This window comes from Hyaena hyaena, unplaced genomic scaffold (genome assembly GCF_003009895.1).
Source record: "Hyaena hyaena isolate Hyena2069 unplaced genomic scaffold, ASM300989v1 scaffold_967, whole genome shotgun sequence".
Classification (NCBI taxonomy): domain Eukaryota; kingdom Metazoa; phylum Chordata; class Mammalia; order Carnivora; family Hyaenidae; genus Hyaena; species Hyaena hyaena.
This window is the reverse complement of record NW_024081608.1, coordinates 197,894-215,499: the sequence shown is the minus strand read 5'-3', so window position 1 is coordinate 215,499 and position 17,606 is coordinate 197,894. Positions and strand designations below refer to the sequence as shown.

Here is a 17,606-nt window from a genome sequence, read left to right as displayed (position 1 = left end):
GGGGGGGCATGTGACCAAGATCTGACCAATAAGATTTGAGTGGAATTTGCTGGGTGACATTTCTGGGAAATGTATCAAAAAGGCACAGACTTGGGGCGCCTGGGTGGCTTAGTCGGTTAAGCGTCCGACTTTCGCTCAGGTCACGATCTCGCGGTTCGTGGGTTCGAGCCCCACATCGGGCTCTGTGCTGACTGCCAGCTCAGAGCCTGGAGCCTGTTTCAGTCTGTGACTCCCTCTCTCTCTGACACTCCCCTGCTCACGCTGTCTCTCTCTCTCTCCCTCTCTCCTAGAAATAAAACATTAAAAAAAATAAAAAAAAAAAAAAGGCACAGACTTGGCAGGTGTGTGTGTGTGTGTGTGTGCGCGCGCGCACGCGCCTTTATCTGCGGTCCTTCCTCCCCTTCTCCTGCCTGGAACTGGGACTCGATGCCCAGAGCAGGACAGCCACCGTGGGAGCACGAGGCCAGGGGCCACACAACGGGCAGGGAGAGGCTGGAATGAAGTGGGGCTGGGCCCCTGAGGGTGGGCTCCAGTCCCCTGGGCTCGGCATCCCCTGCGGTCAGGCCGGGGGCTCGGCTCCGTCGCAACCCTGTATGGCGTCCCAGGGAAGCGACGGCGCCAGGCCGTCCCCCCACCGCAGCAGCCCCGCACAAGGACGGGGCTTCCTCCAGCCCCCCCCAAGAGCCACTTCACACCTGCCAACCCACGCCTTCCAGACGGGGTACCTGGCGAACGTGGGCGGCTGTGTGCTCTGAGCTCAGGTCGCAGCTTGTTTGAGTCACGGATGCCATCTGCTGCCGTGACGCAGGCCAACGTTCCGAGAGGAAACAGCCCCCACGGAGAGGCTGCCGGTCACACGCTGACCTGAGAGGAGGAGGCGGAGGGGAGGCCTTGGAGGCGAGGTGGGGGCGCACTCGGTCAGCTCCAGGGTCTCCGAGGGGCCGCCGCCGCCCCCCAGTCTGAAATCCACCAGGATCTCAGGCTGGAAACAGCACCATCCGCTGAAGAACAGATGGGGAGAAAGTACACGGACAAGCATGGGAAAATGGGATTGGGTGACGGGAGTGCTTTTCTGGGAGGGGGGGTTGTCCTGAATACCGTGAACTCGACGTTTCAAGAGTGGAGAAGTCAGAGGTCGGACGGCCCCCTAAGTGGGGCACACAGCCTTGGATGGGGGTGTGGGGGGCGCCGCCTCACAGCCCCAGGAGCCTGGAAGGGCAGGCGCAGAAGCCCTGTCCGCCTGACGTCCCGCGCCCGTCACCACACATGCCACACGCGCCAGGGCACCGGGGCAGAGCCCGCACTCCCCTCACCATCAGTCTCCTGCTCCTGAGGCTGCCTAGCAGGGGGGCCTCCGCGGCTTGTGGTGGAGACACCACCCGTCACCTGCCAGGCTCCGGGCCATGCCCTCCAGCACCTCGACCTTGGCAGCTGCCTTCATGGGGAGGGTGGGGTGGAGGCGGGCATGGCAGGGAAAGAGTGATGAGCAGAGCACCCCGCAGCTCCCAGCCCTCTCTTTTCCCGCCCTATAAAAATGTAGGCCAATCCACCACGCCTGCTATTAATTCTGGTGACTGTGAAGCAGAGGGAGAAGAGGACCTCCCCGGCTTTGTGGCTGAGGTCTCTCCCCTCCTTCCCCCCGGCTTCCTAGGACCCACTCTCGCCACGCGCAGTGGCTCCTTCCATTTCGGACGTTCTGTTAAGGTTCCCTGGGGACCCCAACTAGTACCTTGCAGGAGCCAGAGACGGACTGCCCTTCTGAAACTGCGAAGTCATGAATATTTTGCAGGACATGGAAATACCTCTAAGTTATATTCTCCCTGAGCCCAATAGAGTGTTTGATAAATCTTCACATGTAACGTTAGTATTTATAGGGCCAAAGCCCGCAGAATAAGGAGGGCCTGGAGATACCTGGCAGAGTGGATGTCCTGGCTCTTTCTGGCACTTCGTAGGCCTGCGAGGGTGTGAGCATCACACGCCTGCTCCGTCCCGCCTGTTTGGGCCCCCTGATTCCCAAGCAGTGGGCAGAGGGACACAGAGGTGTCCTGTCACTCAGCAGCCACCGAGTGAAGCTGGCCGGAAGGTGGGAGAGGTCAGGTCTCCACCCTCCCCACGCCCACCCGAGCCTCTGATGGAACGCTGTGCTGGGTTCCCTGCTCAGATCCTGGCTGAGTCTCCCAGGAGATGCTGGTCCTGAGGGCCAAGCCCTGCCCTGGGGTCACGAACAGGGGGAGATCTAGGGCCCACACTCTGAGGACCGAAGCGGGGATGCAGGGCAAGGCCCCTGGGGGCTGAGAGTCTGGCTGGCTCTGTCCAGGAGCCCCTCTGGCTGAGGACAGAGGATCCGGCTCCTCCTTCATGTTGCCTCCCGACCTCTGAGGGCAGGACCGCCGCCTTGCTGGCTGCCCCAGCCCCAGGACCTGGTTCGTAGTAGGTGCTCACTGAGCACCTAAATGTGAGAGGGTGCAAGCATGCATGCAGGAATGCATGCAGGGATGAATGGATGAATGGTTGCATGCAGGAATGCAGGAATGAATGCAGGAATGCATGCAGGGATGAATGGATGAATGGTTGCATGCAGGAATGCAGGAATGAATGCAGGAATGAATGAATGCAGGAATGAATGCAGGAATGCATGTAGGGATGCATGTAGGGATGAATGATAGCAGGAACGAATGCAGGAATGAATGGACGGATGCAGGAAGGATGGAAGGAATGCACGCAGGAATGAATGAGTGGATGGATGAACGAATGAGGGAATGACTGAAGGGACAGGCAGCCGTGGGCTCCCGATCTGAAGGAGGCAGAGCTGGAGGCGCAGGCACTGCCCCCAGAGCTCCGTCCAGGGGGCGGCGACCTTCCGGACAAGAACAGCGGACAGGCGCGAGAGCCCAGGCTGACCTTGCAGACACAGAGTGGCGGGAGGCGCGGTGGCCGCCTCTCAGCCCCCCGGGGCTGCGCTGGGAAACACCGTGGGCGGGGCGCTTACACGCTTGTCTGTCACAGCCCTGGAGGCTGGGTGTCCGGACCGAGCCCCCTGTCTGGCTCCTGGTCTGAGCCTGTTCCTCGGCCGCCTTCTCTCCGCCCCTAACGGTCTGTCCTGGGCGTGCGCGTTCAGAGCAGAGAGGGATACGCCTGCCTCTTCCTCTTTGTACAGAGCCCGCCCCCCAGGACCTATCGCCTCCCAGAGATCTCCCTCCTAATGCCACCCCACCACGGAGAGGGCTTCCGTGTGGGCGCGTGGGGCCCAGCGAGCCCACTGCATTCCACCTGCACCCCACAGTCTCCCCTCACGCCGACGGCGGGCTCCCCGAGATCTCGGGCCCTCCGGCTCCGATTCCACCGCCTCAGGTCACAGTCTGCCTAAATGTGGACACGTCTCCCCAGGCCTGAGCCGCCGACACCCTCACGGGTTCCCGGACCGGCTCCTGTCCCTGCCCGCCCGCCCCAAACAAGGCCAGAATGCACCCAGATGGGCCCCGCTTGGCACACGGAGTCAAGCTGCCAGAATTCAAACCCCACCTACCCACACCCTAACGGTGGGCTGAATCCTCAAGCCCTGTGAGCCTCAGTTTCCCCATCTGAGCTAAGGTGACAGTGCCTCCCTCATGGGACCCACACTCCCCAAGCGGGTCCCCTCTGTTCCCCAGAGGCCCTTCCAGCCACAGGGCCCTCAGTTGTGGGCAAAGTCCCGGGCTAGAGGAGCTGCCTGTGACGTGAACAAGACCTGACCTGAGCTGGTCCTCACTGAGTGCCCGTGAGGCCCATGCTTTTCAGGTCCCTCCGACCCAAAGGCCACAGGGCAGGGATAGAGGGCAGAGCTGGGCATCCGCCCCTCCAGCGGACCCTCAGGACCCTCAGGACCCTCAGGAGACAGGGGACGGAGAAAGTCTAGAATCTGCCTGCAGGATTTCTGCAGGACTCAAACACCTACGCTCTTTTCTCCTCATGTCCCTGCACGGCTGTTCTGGAGGTTCCGGAGGAGTCCGCCCTGAGTTCTGCCGCCCTGGGAAGGAGAGTATGCCCCGAGCCCTGTGTGCAGGGCAGGAAGGGCTTCCTGCAGTCCCGGGCGGTGCCTGTGGTTCCACATCTCTGCCCCCAGAGGGGACACACTTCTGCTAGGGCCACACTGGACATGAGGCTATCAGACGCACACTTGTGCCTGGCAGGCTATTTGTCTGCACATGGGCGCATTTGGGCCCGACTTGCCTTCCTGGCCTTCTGTCCCCCTCTAGCCATTCAGGATACTTGCTTCCCTTCCTCAACACTTGGTTTTGCTCACTGTACAAGGTCCTCTCCCTATCCACCCATACACCCATTCATCCATCCATCAATCATCCATCCAACCCCCTACCCATCGATCCATCCATCCATCCATCCATTCATCTGTCCTTCTGTCTGTCCATCCATACATCCAACCATCCACTCATCCATCCAACCATCCATCCCTCCATCCATCCACCCATCCGCACAAATGTCCTTCCACACATCCAGTGAACAAATTATTTAAGAACGTGCTATGTGTCAGGCACCGTGCTATCCATTTGTCCAAATACCACCCAATTTCAACTATTTGTCTTTCTTTGTCTTCGCTCACCTTTCTGAGGACCGACTATGTGTCAGGCACTTTGCTAAACACTTATGCATTAGCTTATCTAATCTCCTCAATACCCTATTGTGGAATGATAATCATTCTTCCCGTTTCACTGATGTGGAAACCAAGGCTCAGGGAGAAGAAGAGACCCGCTCAAGACCATCCGATTGGCGTTTGGACCCAGGACCACCTAACTCCTTGTGCAGCTCAAACGCCTCCCTTTCCATGAAGCCCCCCTGACCTTCCCCATCAACACAGTCCACTCTCGTGAACTTCCACTGTAAGTTCTCAGAGGACGGCACCATGCTCCGAACACCGTCCTATGCTCTGCACACTGGACAGCGCTCTGTGAAAGAAGCGTAAATTGGATTCAACCTCTCCCTGGCGCCTGCCCCAACTTCCTGAGGAAGCCTGGACGCCACGCATTCTTCAGAAGGGTGGGCTGCCTCAGAAACGGAAGTACGGGTCGGCCCCGTGGAGGTGACTGGGAAGACGGGTGCACTGTGAGCTTGCGGATGCGCCACGCCAGCCGGTCGTTCTGCTGAGTGGAGGCCACACGTGGGGCCCGCTCACCTCCCTCCATTCTGGCAGCCACACCAGGAGACAAATGCGGCTTCGAGCCACCTTGCAGGTGACGTGGCCAGAAGCAAGAAGAAAGCCGACCAGGGCTGTAAGGGGTGGGTGACTCCGGCTCTCAGTGGCCACCCGGCCCTGCAGCCCACGTTTCCACACCACGCTCTCCTCCTCCCAATTAAGATAAGCTTGTTTGCTCCGGGTCCACTGCTAAGTGCTCAAGCACAGAATATTAACAGGCATTTCCCACAATCTGCTCAAAATAGTGTGAAAATAGTCCCTGCATAAGCCAGGCCGTTTCTCTGAAATAAAATCAAGGCTTGATGGTTTCAGACGGGGGCTACACGCAGAGCCGATCTGACCGAACTACTCTGTGAAAAATAAAAATAGTTCCTTTTCTTGCTGTAAGAGGCAGGAGCTATAATATCGGACATTGATCTACGCCGGTGTCCTCACCCGTCTCTGGGGAGGCATATGGGGCCCCGGGCCCAGACGTGCCTGGATTCAAGCCCCACCTCTGCAGGACCTGACCTGCCTGGGCCCAGGCCTCGTCACGGCGGCGTGGGGATGTCACAGGTTTCTGTGGGGGCGGCGCAGTGAGGCCCCAGGCCCTCGGCGAGGCACGTCCCCGGGGCCGCTGTTACCACCAGGCCTGAGGAAAATGGCGAGGACAGGGGTCCCGCCAGCAGCCCGGACGCTGTGAGCAAGCCCCGCCCTGGTGGAGGCTGGGAGGCCCAGGCGTGGGGAGGAGGCCGCCCACCCCAGGAGCCTCCCCACCTGTCACACCCGGATGGAACCGCCCTGGGGGTGCAGGCAGGAGACAGGCTCCTCCCCCGCCCCACCCCTCCCCAGGTCCCTACACAGTCGGCGCCCTGCCTGATAAGCTCTGACCACCGTCTCCGTCTTGCAGCCCAGCCCAGCCAGTGTCCGCGCCGTGTGACGCCCCTATTCTGAGACGAAGCGCCTGGAGACAACCTGACACACTTTCTCCCTAAATCCGGTCGAGGCTGTAGCCCCACCTTAACCAGAGGGGAAGCAGGGAGGTGTGATTCGCACTTTCAGCCTCAGCTGATGACTTGCTTCTTGCCTCCCTGGGAAATGGGAGAATCAGAAGGGGCCCCGGCTCCCGCCCCGATGCTGCCCCGGAACCGGAACCGCCTGTGGCGCTGGAGTGTCATCGCCGCCACCCACTCCGGACGTGCTCCTCCCCCTGCCCCCTGCCCTCCGCGGCACTGACCTGTGCACCCCCGTTCTCAGCGAGGGGTCTCCCAGGGGACATCTGGCAGCGCTTGAGGACACTTGTGGTCACAACCGGGGCGGGGGTGCCCTGGCATCGGCGGGCGGTGCCGCTCCACCCCGGGTGCGGCGCATCTGCGTCCAGAGCTGGGAGACGCCCACACGGGGATCTGGCCCCACGCATCCAGGGCGGCGGAGCGTCCCTGCTACACCGCCGAGCCCTGCACTGGCTGAGTCTAATTCCTCTGCACCCCCCGGCACCCCCCCACCCACTAAACTGACCTCATTGGGTCACCTGTCGCCTGCAAGCAAGTGGCGGGACTGCATGAGGACTATGGCCTCCCGGAGGGGAGGCCCCAGGAATGAGTGCACACAGAAGAGGCCGTCTGAAGTTCTGCCGGCACCTTGGTCTTGGACTTCCAGCCTCCAGGACCATGAGGCCATGAGCTTCTGTCACATAGGCCGCCTGGTGTGCAGAGGTTGCCACAGCAGCCTGGGTGGGCGCCTGCAGCTCCCAGATGTGAGTCTCCAGCGCACACTCCCCAAACCTGCTTTCTAGCCATCCCGCCAATGTACCGGGCACACGCTGCCCCAGGACCTTGGCACTTGCTGGGCCTGGAGCATCTCCCCCCCAACTCCCACACGTTCTGCCCTCACCTGTCTTCACGTCCAAGTCAGCCTCTTCCCGAGGCCTTCTCCACAGAGACGGCCATGCTGCCGCGGACACTGGCTCTCCCTGCTTTATTTTGCTCCTTCCCGTGTGTCAGCACAGCTTGCCCACTGTGGCTGGCGGAATAGCGGGCACCCCAAGTGCACTCACATTCCAGTTCCAGAGCCGGGGACTGTGGTCAGTCGTATAGTGAAGGGAATAAGGTCACTGACCGGCTGACCTGCGCTGGGGCGAGTGGGTGTGGTTACAGGGACCTTAAAGTGGAAGAGAGAGACCGGGAGGGAGAGGGGGGGAGGCGCAGAGGGAGACTGGGTGGGGGGGGTGCAGAGGGAGACGGTGCGGGGGAGGTGCAGAGCTCCACACTGCTGCCTGTGATGGAGGAAGGGGGGTGGCCCCAGAAGCAGGGGCGTCAGCACTGGGAATCCCCGCTTCGAGCCTGCACGGGGGCCACCACTCAGGCATCCTGACTTTGCCCAGAGAGACCTGACTGGGACTTGCAGCCTCCAGAACCAAGAGGAGCCACGTGTGCCACGACGAGCCACTGCGTTGTGCGGACTGGTGTCAGCAGGAGGAATGGAGTCTGCTTATCTGTGTGTCCCCCTCCTCACTGGACACAGCACTGAGGGTCCACATGTTGCTTTGCTGCTGCGACTCTGGAGCCTGGAGCTCTGCCTGGAGCAGGGAGGTGCCCAGTGTGTGAAGAGAGAGCGCCGCCAGCCACCCGCCACCAGCCACAAGCCACGAGCCTGTGCGCCTTGGGCCCCGAGAGGGAGCTGAGCAGTGAAGGGCTGGCAAGCTCGGCTGGTGGGCGGAGCCACTGCACCGCCCTTGGGGGTGGGGGGGGACTGGGGACACTCTTGGGCCTGACCTTTCAGAGCATTTTGAACGAAACCTATGGCCTCCCAGAAACCCTCTGCAGATGGATTCTTGGAAACCTGAGGTTTACGCCATGAAAAATATTGTTTGTGTTTACATGAAAACCAGTCGGGTTTCGGCTCATGGCTTCGCCGACATGGATGCCACACGGGCGCTGAGCCTGGGCTGCACGCTCTGGCCGTGGGGACCCAGCCTGCTGACCGCCCAGTGCTGACGGGCCCTCTGTGTGTGACCAGCACCCCTGCGCGTCCAGAGCGAGACAGGCCAACGCCGTCCTGCAGCACCTCACTCAGGCCAAGCACAGGACATCTCCACCGGGACCCCTGGGCCTCGTGGGGGCAGCGGAGGACCCAGCCCTCATCCGCAGCACCCAAGGGACCGGCCCCTGAAGGAAGGCGTCTGTCAGTGACTCTGAACGCCTGGACTCCTGGACCGCCGCCGGAGAACCCACGTTTCTAGAACGCCCGGTCTTCCCGTGAGCAGCAGGGTGCTCCTGCGGCGCCAGAGCGTCAATGCGCTACCTGCAAACGTCTAAAACGCACCTGGGTCTCTGCCAGCTCGCGGAGATTCCTTCCCTGCTTCCCGCTTACGTCCCCCGGACGCTCACACACCGGCGGTGATGCAGCTCCTCCAGACCTCCAGGGTGTCCAGGCAAGGCCTGTCCCGACACTCTCCCCGAGCCCCACACCCACCCCGCTCCACCCCTACGCGCCCTCATACTCCCCCTGCCTCCCCCCACGCACCCCAGCATCGCTTGCCCCTGCACACACACACACCCCCGCCATCCCACACCCTGGCGCCTCCCGCCTTCTCTACTCGGTCGGGCCGGCAGCCAAGCCCCACTTCTACCGGGGCAGCTCGGCGGCTGCTCCTCGAGGACTCGCCGCAGGCCTGATGCCCGCACGCGCACTGCCTCCTCGGCACGTGGCCGGGCCCCGGCCCCGGTGTTTTAAGGAACGATTGTACTTGGCTTATTTACTAAAACATAAATGCCAACAGCTGAGGCCTCTGAACCCCCTGGGAAGGCCCACGTGGCAGGTGCACCCCGGACCTGACTTGACTCGGTGGGCCAGGCAGGTGGACCGGGGAGGCTGGGCTGTTGGGGGGGCCCCTGGTCCCCTCGCCCCAGTCTTTCGGGTCCAGCCCCCAAAACTAGGGCCTGGGGCTCCCGGGGGACACGCGTGACACGGAACCGTGCAGGAAACATGCGCGTCTGTGCTGTGCTTGAACTCTTGCAAGGACAGCCGGGGTTGGGACCGCGTGCAGCCGGCGGCCGGGTGGGCGCTGTGGCCCGACTCCCGCAAGACGCAGCTCACACCCAGGGCAGATGCGCTGCCGGGCGCCCACCCTCCTCCGTGCCGCCTTTCGAACCGCCAGGCACGCCGGGCATGAGGTCCAAGGGGCTTCCTGCCTCCTGGCAGAGGTCTGGGGGCAGCGGGACGCCCTCACCAGCCAGCACAGCCGCGTCTACAGGTGCTGCCGCAGTGGTGGTAGCCTCTCCGTGGGGAGGGGGAGATGCTACCTGAACACCCCCCCCCCCAACAGCAGGGTGCAGGGAGAAACCATCCGGCTTGGGACCTAGTATCTACTTCCTTGATTTCTCGTGGAAACTCCTCTCTCTCGTTCTCAGTGTCCTCTGGTTTATGAGCCCAAGCTCCAGGAGAGAAATAAAGCAGACACTCCTAAGAGGGGAAGACAGAGAGCCAGGCTGCTGGCCCAAGCCTCACCTGATGCCAGAGCAGCCACTGAACCCCGCAGTCCCAGGGCCCAGTGGGTCCTACTGGAGTCACGTTTGTCAGGATGGAGCTTTCTCTCACTTGAAAATTAGAGATCTCCACTGAAGCCAGAACTGAAGCTTCCTTTTAGGCCTGAGAAGATGGAGAATCCCACAGTGACGTCCCCAAGTGCCGGGGCCTGACGGCAGGATGCCTCCGCCACGTTCGCATTAGCGGCTACTTTATTTTCTTACTTACGCTCCAGCAGACGGAGTCGCGGAAAGGCTGGAGAGAGCCTCCCTCCCTCCATCCCGGCCACCTGTCCACGACCCCAGGGGACGCCGCCTTCCCAGACCGGATGCCTCGGCCCAGAGCCCTCGGGGTCAGCGGCTCAGCAGCCCCGGTGTGGGCCCCCCTCCCCTCCACCCCTGCGGTCCATGCTGACCATCCAATCACCTCACTTAACAGTGCCCTTCAAACTGACTCACGTTTTAAATTCAATACATTTGTTTCTTAAACAGGTGATCTGTCATTACCAGAAACAGGAAGCCTGAATCGTTTGTCCAAAGTATCAGCCAGCAGAGAAGAAAAAGAGCACGTGCCCGTGAACGCCTAGTGGGCCACGCCGCCCGCCACGGTCTCCAGCCAGGAGGGGCCCGAGCGTGTCTGGAGGGGGCCTGGGAAGGGCAGCGTGGGACTGACAGCCGTCTGGGAATCGGCAGGGCTGTCGCCGCATGCAGATCTCATCTCAGTCCCGAGGACTCGAGGGAAAGCATGGATGTGCTTTAAAACCTGCTAGACAGAAGGACGTGAGCCCGCCGCCTCGGTCCCTCCGGCCCGTCCTGGCTGCTGGCGCAGCTGGTCCTCGGCTCACCGCCTGTCTTCGTCCCCGCCTCCGCCGCGTCCGCCGCCACACGGACTCTCTCTTCCCCGTCCCTGCCTCTCCGCCTCCTACAGGGACACCCTCGTCCTTACAAGTCCCCGGACGGGGGCCCTGGTCCCACATGGCCTCAGTTGAACTGAATACATCAGCACAGACCCTGTCTCCACAGAAGGGCTCATTCCGAGGGCCTGGGTGGATGCGAATCTGGGGCCCGATGCAGCCCAGCGCCCCGTCCACCAGCCCACTCTCCATCACGCTGCCTTCCGTGGCTTACTTGTGCCAGAAACTGTTCCTGCTCAGCCTTCCTCCCCAGGGCACCTGTGTCCCAGTCACTTACGCGCCCCGACTTGGTGTCAGGAGCATAGCAGGCGCTCAGTAAACACGCGGGGAATGAACGACCGCATGGACAACTGAGAATCCGCCTTCATGCAAGCAGGGGAGGGCCCTGGGCTTGGAGAGGCTAATTCCAGGACAGGAAGGACCCGGGGCTTCGCACGCAAGAGGGGCAGCCTCCCTCCAGCGCCCTTCTCTTCCCTACACACGGCCTTGGTGGCCTCCAGCGTGTGGGGGGGACATCACGGGACCGTCCCAGGAAGGGTCTGCAGTGGCGGGCGGTGTGAGAGCCGCGCTGCCGGCCGGGGCTCCCTCCTGAAGACAGGCTGCTGTCAGAAGTGGGGCCACGCTGAGGTCACGCAGCTCCTAGTGGCTTTCAAACAGCAGGAAATGAGTTTTCAAACAACCGGGAGATGAGTTTCTCCTTTCTGTGAATGGCAGTTCGATGGCAATTAGACGCGCGGACAGCAGCCGGTCACCGAGCGGGGTGGTTGGGAGACCATCTCGGTCACAGCGATTCTGCCGTGACACCCGGCGCTTTCCCTTCCAGGGTGTCGGACCTGGGCCCCATCCTGGACTGCCCCCCCAGGGGGATATGGAAACATACAGAGACTTATTTTTGTCGAGTTTCCAGCCAACGAAGGATAAACTGTCCTTTCGGAAAGTAGGGCCTTTGAAATATGCAGACTGCCGAGCTGAATTGTAAATGCAATCACTGAGCCCGCACGGAGGGGGATCACCACCTGCATGAATTATTCCTAGAAGTGCGGCTGCGAGTCTCCGCCTGGAGCCGAGCCTGGGGAGGTCGGCCTTTATCACGGGGCAGAGTGTCCCTGCGCCTCGTCCCCCCAAACACAGGGGCCGGGTCTGCCTGGAGCGAGGTCCTGCGTCCAGGAAGCGGCCTCGCTGTCCTGACTCATCGGGGACGGGGACCAGGGCCAGCCCAGCAGGCCGAGAGGAGGGAAAACGGCAAAACCAAATGCTGTTCACCTGCTCAGAGGGATGAGAGGCGACCGCAGGCTGGGGGCGGGAAAGACGGTTCGCCGGACAGCCCCCGCCGCGCCCCCGTGCCCCGCGCCAGGCTGGGCTCCAGCGGGGGCAGTAGGGGCAAACGGCCAGCTGCCAGCTCGCCACTGCCCAGGGAGGCCGGCGCCGCCAGGGCCCTTGGTCACATCCCAGTTTCTCCAGCCGCGGCCGCTTTGAAGGTGAGGCCGGTGGTGCAGGACGTTACGGCTCACGAAGCAGGTCTGGAAGGAAGACGACTGGCAGACTCGAGCGAGAAAGGCCCCTGGAGCCAGCGGGAAGCCATCTGTGGAACTAAACCTCCCCGGTGACCAGGAAAGCTTTCCGTGGAGCCCACGTGCCCTGACAAGTGGAATCGCCTATGGCATTTCCAACGGGACCTGCCTAGAACCCCTCCTGAGAAAGAGCTCTCAGGGCGGCTGTGCTGGAGGCGAGGGGGCGAGGGGGGTCCGCCGGGGACAGCCAGGCACTGGGTGCTCTCCCCAGAACCGGCCACCCCCTTCTCCGCACCTACTTCTGCAGGTTCCTGCCGTCCGATTCACTCATCTTTTTATGATGCCAGCAGTATGTGCAGGGGTGAGACCATCGGGGTCCTCACGTGGCTTCTGTTCTGGCCGAGCCTCTGAAACCCTGAGCCAGGCCTTCGAGGGGCAGAGAGCACGTGCTGGCCACTCGCATTCAGAGCAGGTGGGGAATCTTTGGGCAGTCCCCCCAAATTCAGCTTCGGAGCCGTGATTTCCGCCAGTCGCTAAAGCGGACACCACGGTGGAAGATGGCAGCACGTCTATGCGTGTCGTCCATGGCCAGAGGCCCAAGTCACGTGGTGGGTAAAAATCCAGCATGCCCACCTCTGCGGCCTCTGTGCACCTCAACCAGGGTTTTATTATTAAAACTCAGCACAGGGTCCCTGGGGGGCTCAGGCATTTAAGTGTCCGACTCTGGCTCAGGTCATGATCTCACGGTTCATGAGTTCAAGCCCCGCATTGGGCTCTGTGCTCACAGCTCAGAGCCTGGAGCTGCTTCGGATTCTGTGTCTCCCTCTCTCTCTGACCGTCCCCCACTCATGCTGCCTCTCTCTCTCTCTCTCAAAAATAAACATTACAAAATATTAAATAAAAAATAACCTCAGCACTCTGTTTGTCGGTAGGATTTTAGCCTCCTGATCAGGAATCAGGGACCTCGCTGCAGGGGGCACACGCCCCTTAGCACCTGACCACCCACTTCCCCTCAGGACGCAGTCGGCCACAGACCAGGCTTCCCATTTCATGGCCGCAGTCCTGGAAGGACCCACCGTCTGGACAGGATTTGGGGGACAAGAAGGACACAGGGGTGAAGAACATTGACTTTCACCCTGAGATGGGTTCCCCTTCCCAGCCTGTCTGGATCGCGCATCTCTCCAAGGTGAGAGTCTTGGCTTTGTGCTAAGATGCCCTGGCACGTTCTTCACTTGAGAACCTCCCGTTTCACGAAGAGAGGGCGGCCTTGGACTCAGAGCCCCACGGACGGCACAGCCCGCACGGTCTCGCCATCATCACTTGGCCGCCTCTGCTTCGGCTGTGGTGCTGATGTGCACTGTGTTTTGAAAGACGTTTAAGCCAAAGCAGTGAATGGTTTAGAGGAAGATCCGCTCACTCGCTCATTCCGCAAATATCCCTGCAGCACCAGCTACGTGCACACTGTGGCCTGAGACCCTGAGCGTTAGAGCCACAGATAAAACGGGCAGAATCCCGCAGGTGGGTCGGGGCTGGCGTCGTGCACAAATACTGTAAACACGGAGCCCGTCACGCGTCCGTTGCTGAGGCTCGAGAGGGAGCGGAGTCGAAATCACCTCTTCCCCAGACGAGGGCGAGTAGCCTGGGGCACGGGCAGAGCTGGCGGGGAGGCCAGGTGCCTCGCGGTCACCTGGAAGCCACAACTGGACCTTCCTGCTTTAATGTAAACGTTTAACGGCAGAAATGCAGATCGTTTTGCAGTCGGTGCCGCCTTCCGCAGGTGCCACCTCTCACCTGCCCAACGGCCTCCACGAGCTGGGCTCTCCCACGGGCTCTCGGGTGCTGTCTGCACAGCAGACCCACACTTTGACCTCCAGCTGCATGGGTTTGGGCGGCGGTGGGTCGGCCTGCAGGGACTGACGCATGCACTCTGCACTTTAGGAAGCACCTCACCTAGAGCGGCCAGCCCCCTGCAGCTGCAAGCTCGCATCCCCGGCCCAGCTCTGCTTCGGAACCAAGGAACTGCGGCCGCCAAGGGTCAGAAGGCACAAAGGAGCAGGGCAGCCAGGTGGTGCCGCCTCCCCTGCGCAGGGTGGAGGTCTGGCCTTGCTGCGCACGAGGCCCGTTTGCAGGTGACCGCCTTCACCTGGGCCACGCCCACAACAACAGGGACCGAGCCCTTGTGAACCCGGAAGCCAGAGCACGGGAGAGTTCTGCCCTCCCACCCCCCAGGGACTGGCATGCAGACCAGACAGCCGACCGGGGACGCCTCCCTCCCTCTTCACACCAAGCTTAGAGGCTCTCAGACGCCACGTTCGCGAGGCTTCCTGTGCCAGCCACACTCACAGAACCAGGGATGTGATTTAAGATATCCAGAGGATGATTCCTGGCTATAAGCATTTATTTCTTGCCTTGAGCACTGAATTTAGAAGCAACTCTCGCGCACACACAGGATGTGACTACATTGCATTTCCTTAAAGAGCGTTTTCTCCCCGGTCCTGTGACTTCGGATCTACGCACACCATTTGTCAGGTCCCACACCATTGCTGGGGTCCCCGTGACATGCTGAGTAAAGGTCACCGGCCCCGCTGAAGAAAGGGTGTGGGAAGAACGTCCCACCTCCCGGGCCGCTCCTGGGGCACCTGCCTTCCCAGCAGCTCCTCTGAGCCAGGAGACGTGCCAACATGGCATGAAGGCAGGGGAGATGTAAGTGACACCCATTTTGCCCAGATCTCTTCTCCTTTCCACACTCGGTGGAGAGTTGCAGGAATCATCTCCTCTACACTTCCTGAGTCTGAAGCAGAGCCCCCTTGCTGTTCTCCGGGGTCCTTTCACACGGGGAGTCGGCTCCCATTTGGAGGGCTAAGTACTGCTTTCAAATGGCTTCTCGTGAGCAAATGTCAACCCCTCCTGTACCACCACCCCCTTAGGGACCAACCTGGGAGGAGATACATTGACTCTCTCCTCATCTCCAGGAACAAATACTGAGTGAGTCCTGGGTGGGACACTGTGCTGGGTACACGGCCTAGAAATGGGGTGCAAGACCCTCATCAGAGGACATGAGGGAGGGGAGACAGGGAGGGAGAGAAAGACAGAGACAGACACAGAGAGACAAGGACATAGAGACAGTGACAGAAAGAGACAAAGAGAGAGGGAGAGAGACACAGAGAGATAAGGAGATAGAGACAATGACAGAGAGACACAAAGAGGGAAGGAGACAGAAAGACACAAAAAGAGAGAGACAGACACAGAGAGACAGAGACAGACAAACAGACGGTGGCACATTTGGAGACAGAGGTGGGTGAAGGATGGAGGAGGGGTGAGGGGAATCAGGGACACGGGGGAGGGGGAGGCTGGGGTGGGCAATGGGGTGGCACTCTCGTTCCTGAACCACTTCCTATGTCCCGCTAACGTCGGGAAGGTCATCAGAGGTGCTGGGCTTCTCTGCCACCGAGAGCCTTGGCTCCTTCTCACCTTGAAGGGCGAGGGGAGAGCAGCCCGTGGTGCTGAGCCGGCCGCCACGATGTTACACAACTCAATGTGCTGCCAATGTTTTTATATAATCCTCCGGCTCTCCCCATAAAACAGCCCATAACACCCTGGCAAACACACTTCGGTAATGCCATGTGCCCTCACCGGGGCGCGCACTTCCGGGAGATGAATCACAGCACCAGCCGAGCCCGTGGCAGCTGGACTAAACTCTCCTCCTGGCTGCAGCTCGGGAGAGATCGGAACAGCCACACAGCTCCCTCGGCAAGGGCACCTCTGGGGGAGAGCCAGGGGTCCTGGGGCGGCGAGGGGGCGCTTGGGAGGTCAGAAGGATGCTCGCTCCCTCCCAGACAGCGGGTGGGGCTGCGGACGGTTCCCTCACCCCGGGTGTCCCCAAACTCCCGGGTTTCAGGACGCCCTCCAGAAGGGAAGGCCGAGAAGCGCCCCCCCCTCCCCCTACTGGCAGGGAGGCCGTGCAGACCCCGGCGGTGCAGGCCAGACGCCTCTGCCCGCAGCCTGCTACCGCCGCTGCCTGGCCAGGCTGGCCGGGCTGCCTGTGCACTTGCACAATAACATAAAGCAGACAGAAAAAGCCCACTAATGAGGTAAACACAAACTTCTCTCCTTCCTCCTTGTACCTCAGCACAGAGGCAGCCCAGGGACCAGCACTCACTGTATTCGACGCATCCCAACGTGGAAAAACACCCGTTCCTCCCAGCTGCGGCCGCCGGCCCTGACCTGTCACACTGACGCTGACGCTTGTGAGGAGCCCCCCACCAGGAGCTGGGCTTGCCGAGGACTGTGGGCTCCCCGCACCACAGCCCAGGGTCCGTCTAGGTGACCAGCACCTGCCAAGCCCCTGCTGGACCCCTGACTCAATCTGTCCACGAGTCGTCAACCCCTGGCCTCATGCTTGTCCCACAGCAATGCTGTTTGGGGGGGGGGGGGCCCAAGCGTCCCCGGGGGGGGCTGGACTGGCCCTGGGGTCACAGGGAGGCACCTTTCCCCGCTGGCATTAAGGAACAGGTCAGCAGCCACTGAAGGTGGCACCACCTCCTTCCAGTGCCCACGTCTTCCGGGAGGGAGGGGGGTGGCCGCAGGCTAGGACCCCTGCCCCCACAGCTGCTGGAAAAGCGGAATGTGCCCCTCACCCTCGGACCTGGGCACTGTCTGCTCTCCAAGCAAGTCGCAGAGCCTCTTTAGAAGTTCTCTCAAGTTCTCTCAGGGAGTGAGTCGGAGGCGTCGCGTGTGTGGTGACAGGGGCGGCTCTCACGTGTCCACCGGGCGAGTGAATGAGTGCGTGGACATCCAGGCCAACACTCTCCGCCGAGGGAGCCCTTCTCCTCGCCTGCCTCCTGCCCGGCCTCCTCCTGCGGGAAGGACTCTGACCCCAGCCCCTGTTGGCCGCCAGGTGGCCGGGACACGGTGCTGTGTCCTGAGAACTGGGGGCGACTCTCCCCCCTCCCCCGCCCCTCCGGCCGGAGCAGGACGCCGCCTGGGCTCACCGTTCAGCTGGTTGTAGACCACCTCCTCCAGGTGGGCCAGGCGCTGCAGGATGGCTTCGCGGTCGGCCAGCGCGCCCCCCTGGGCCGGCCGGCCGCGCACCCGGTGGTCGGCGCCGCGCACGACCTGCACCCGCCGCTCGGAGCGGCCCTGCAGGCGGCAGTAGGCGGAGAAGACGACGATGCCCACGAACACCAGGATGTTGACCGTCAGCAAAGTTTTGATCTTCCTGGCCACCGCCATGAGCGCGGCTGGAGGCTGGGGGCCGCCTCACCCGCGGGGCATCCCCGTGGGCCCAGCGGCCGCAGGAGCCTCCGCCCGGCGCACGGCTTCGGGGACCATGAGGCAGCCCGGCTGACCGCGGGGCCGCGGGGGCTGTGGCCGGAGGCTGCGGGAGCGGTGGGGGCTGCGGGCGGGAGTGGGGGACGGGGCTGCCGGCGGGAGTGGGGGCTGCGGGAGGGAGTGGGGGCTGCGGGCGGGAGTGGGGGCTGCGGGAGGG

At 61.9% G+C, this 17,606-nt stretch overlaps 1 protein-coding gene across 4 annotated transcripts in view; it reads right to left on the bottom strand.

The window, feature by feature from the left end:
• GALNT9 (polypeptide N-acetylgalactosaminyltransferase 9) overlaps positions 1-17,465 on the bottom strand; it is a 73,523-nt gene extending 56,058 nt beyond the window's left edge. For 3 of the 4 annotated variants that reach the window (XM_039221303.1, XM_039221304.1, XM_039221305.1), the window contains exon 1: positions 17,110-17,465. In XM_039221303.1, the coding sequence (XP_039077234.1) occupies positions 17,110-17,350 (241 nt within the window). In that variant the 5' untranslated portion in view covers positions 17,351-17,465. The remainder of the gene's footprint in view (positions 1-17,109) is intronic. The other variant, XM_039221311.1, reaches the window with a different exon arrangement.
• Positions 17,466-17,606: the final 141 nt, after the last annotated feature.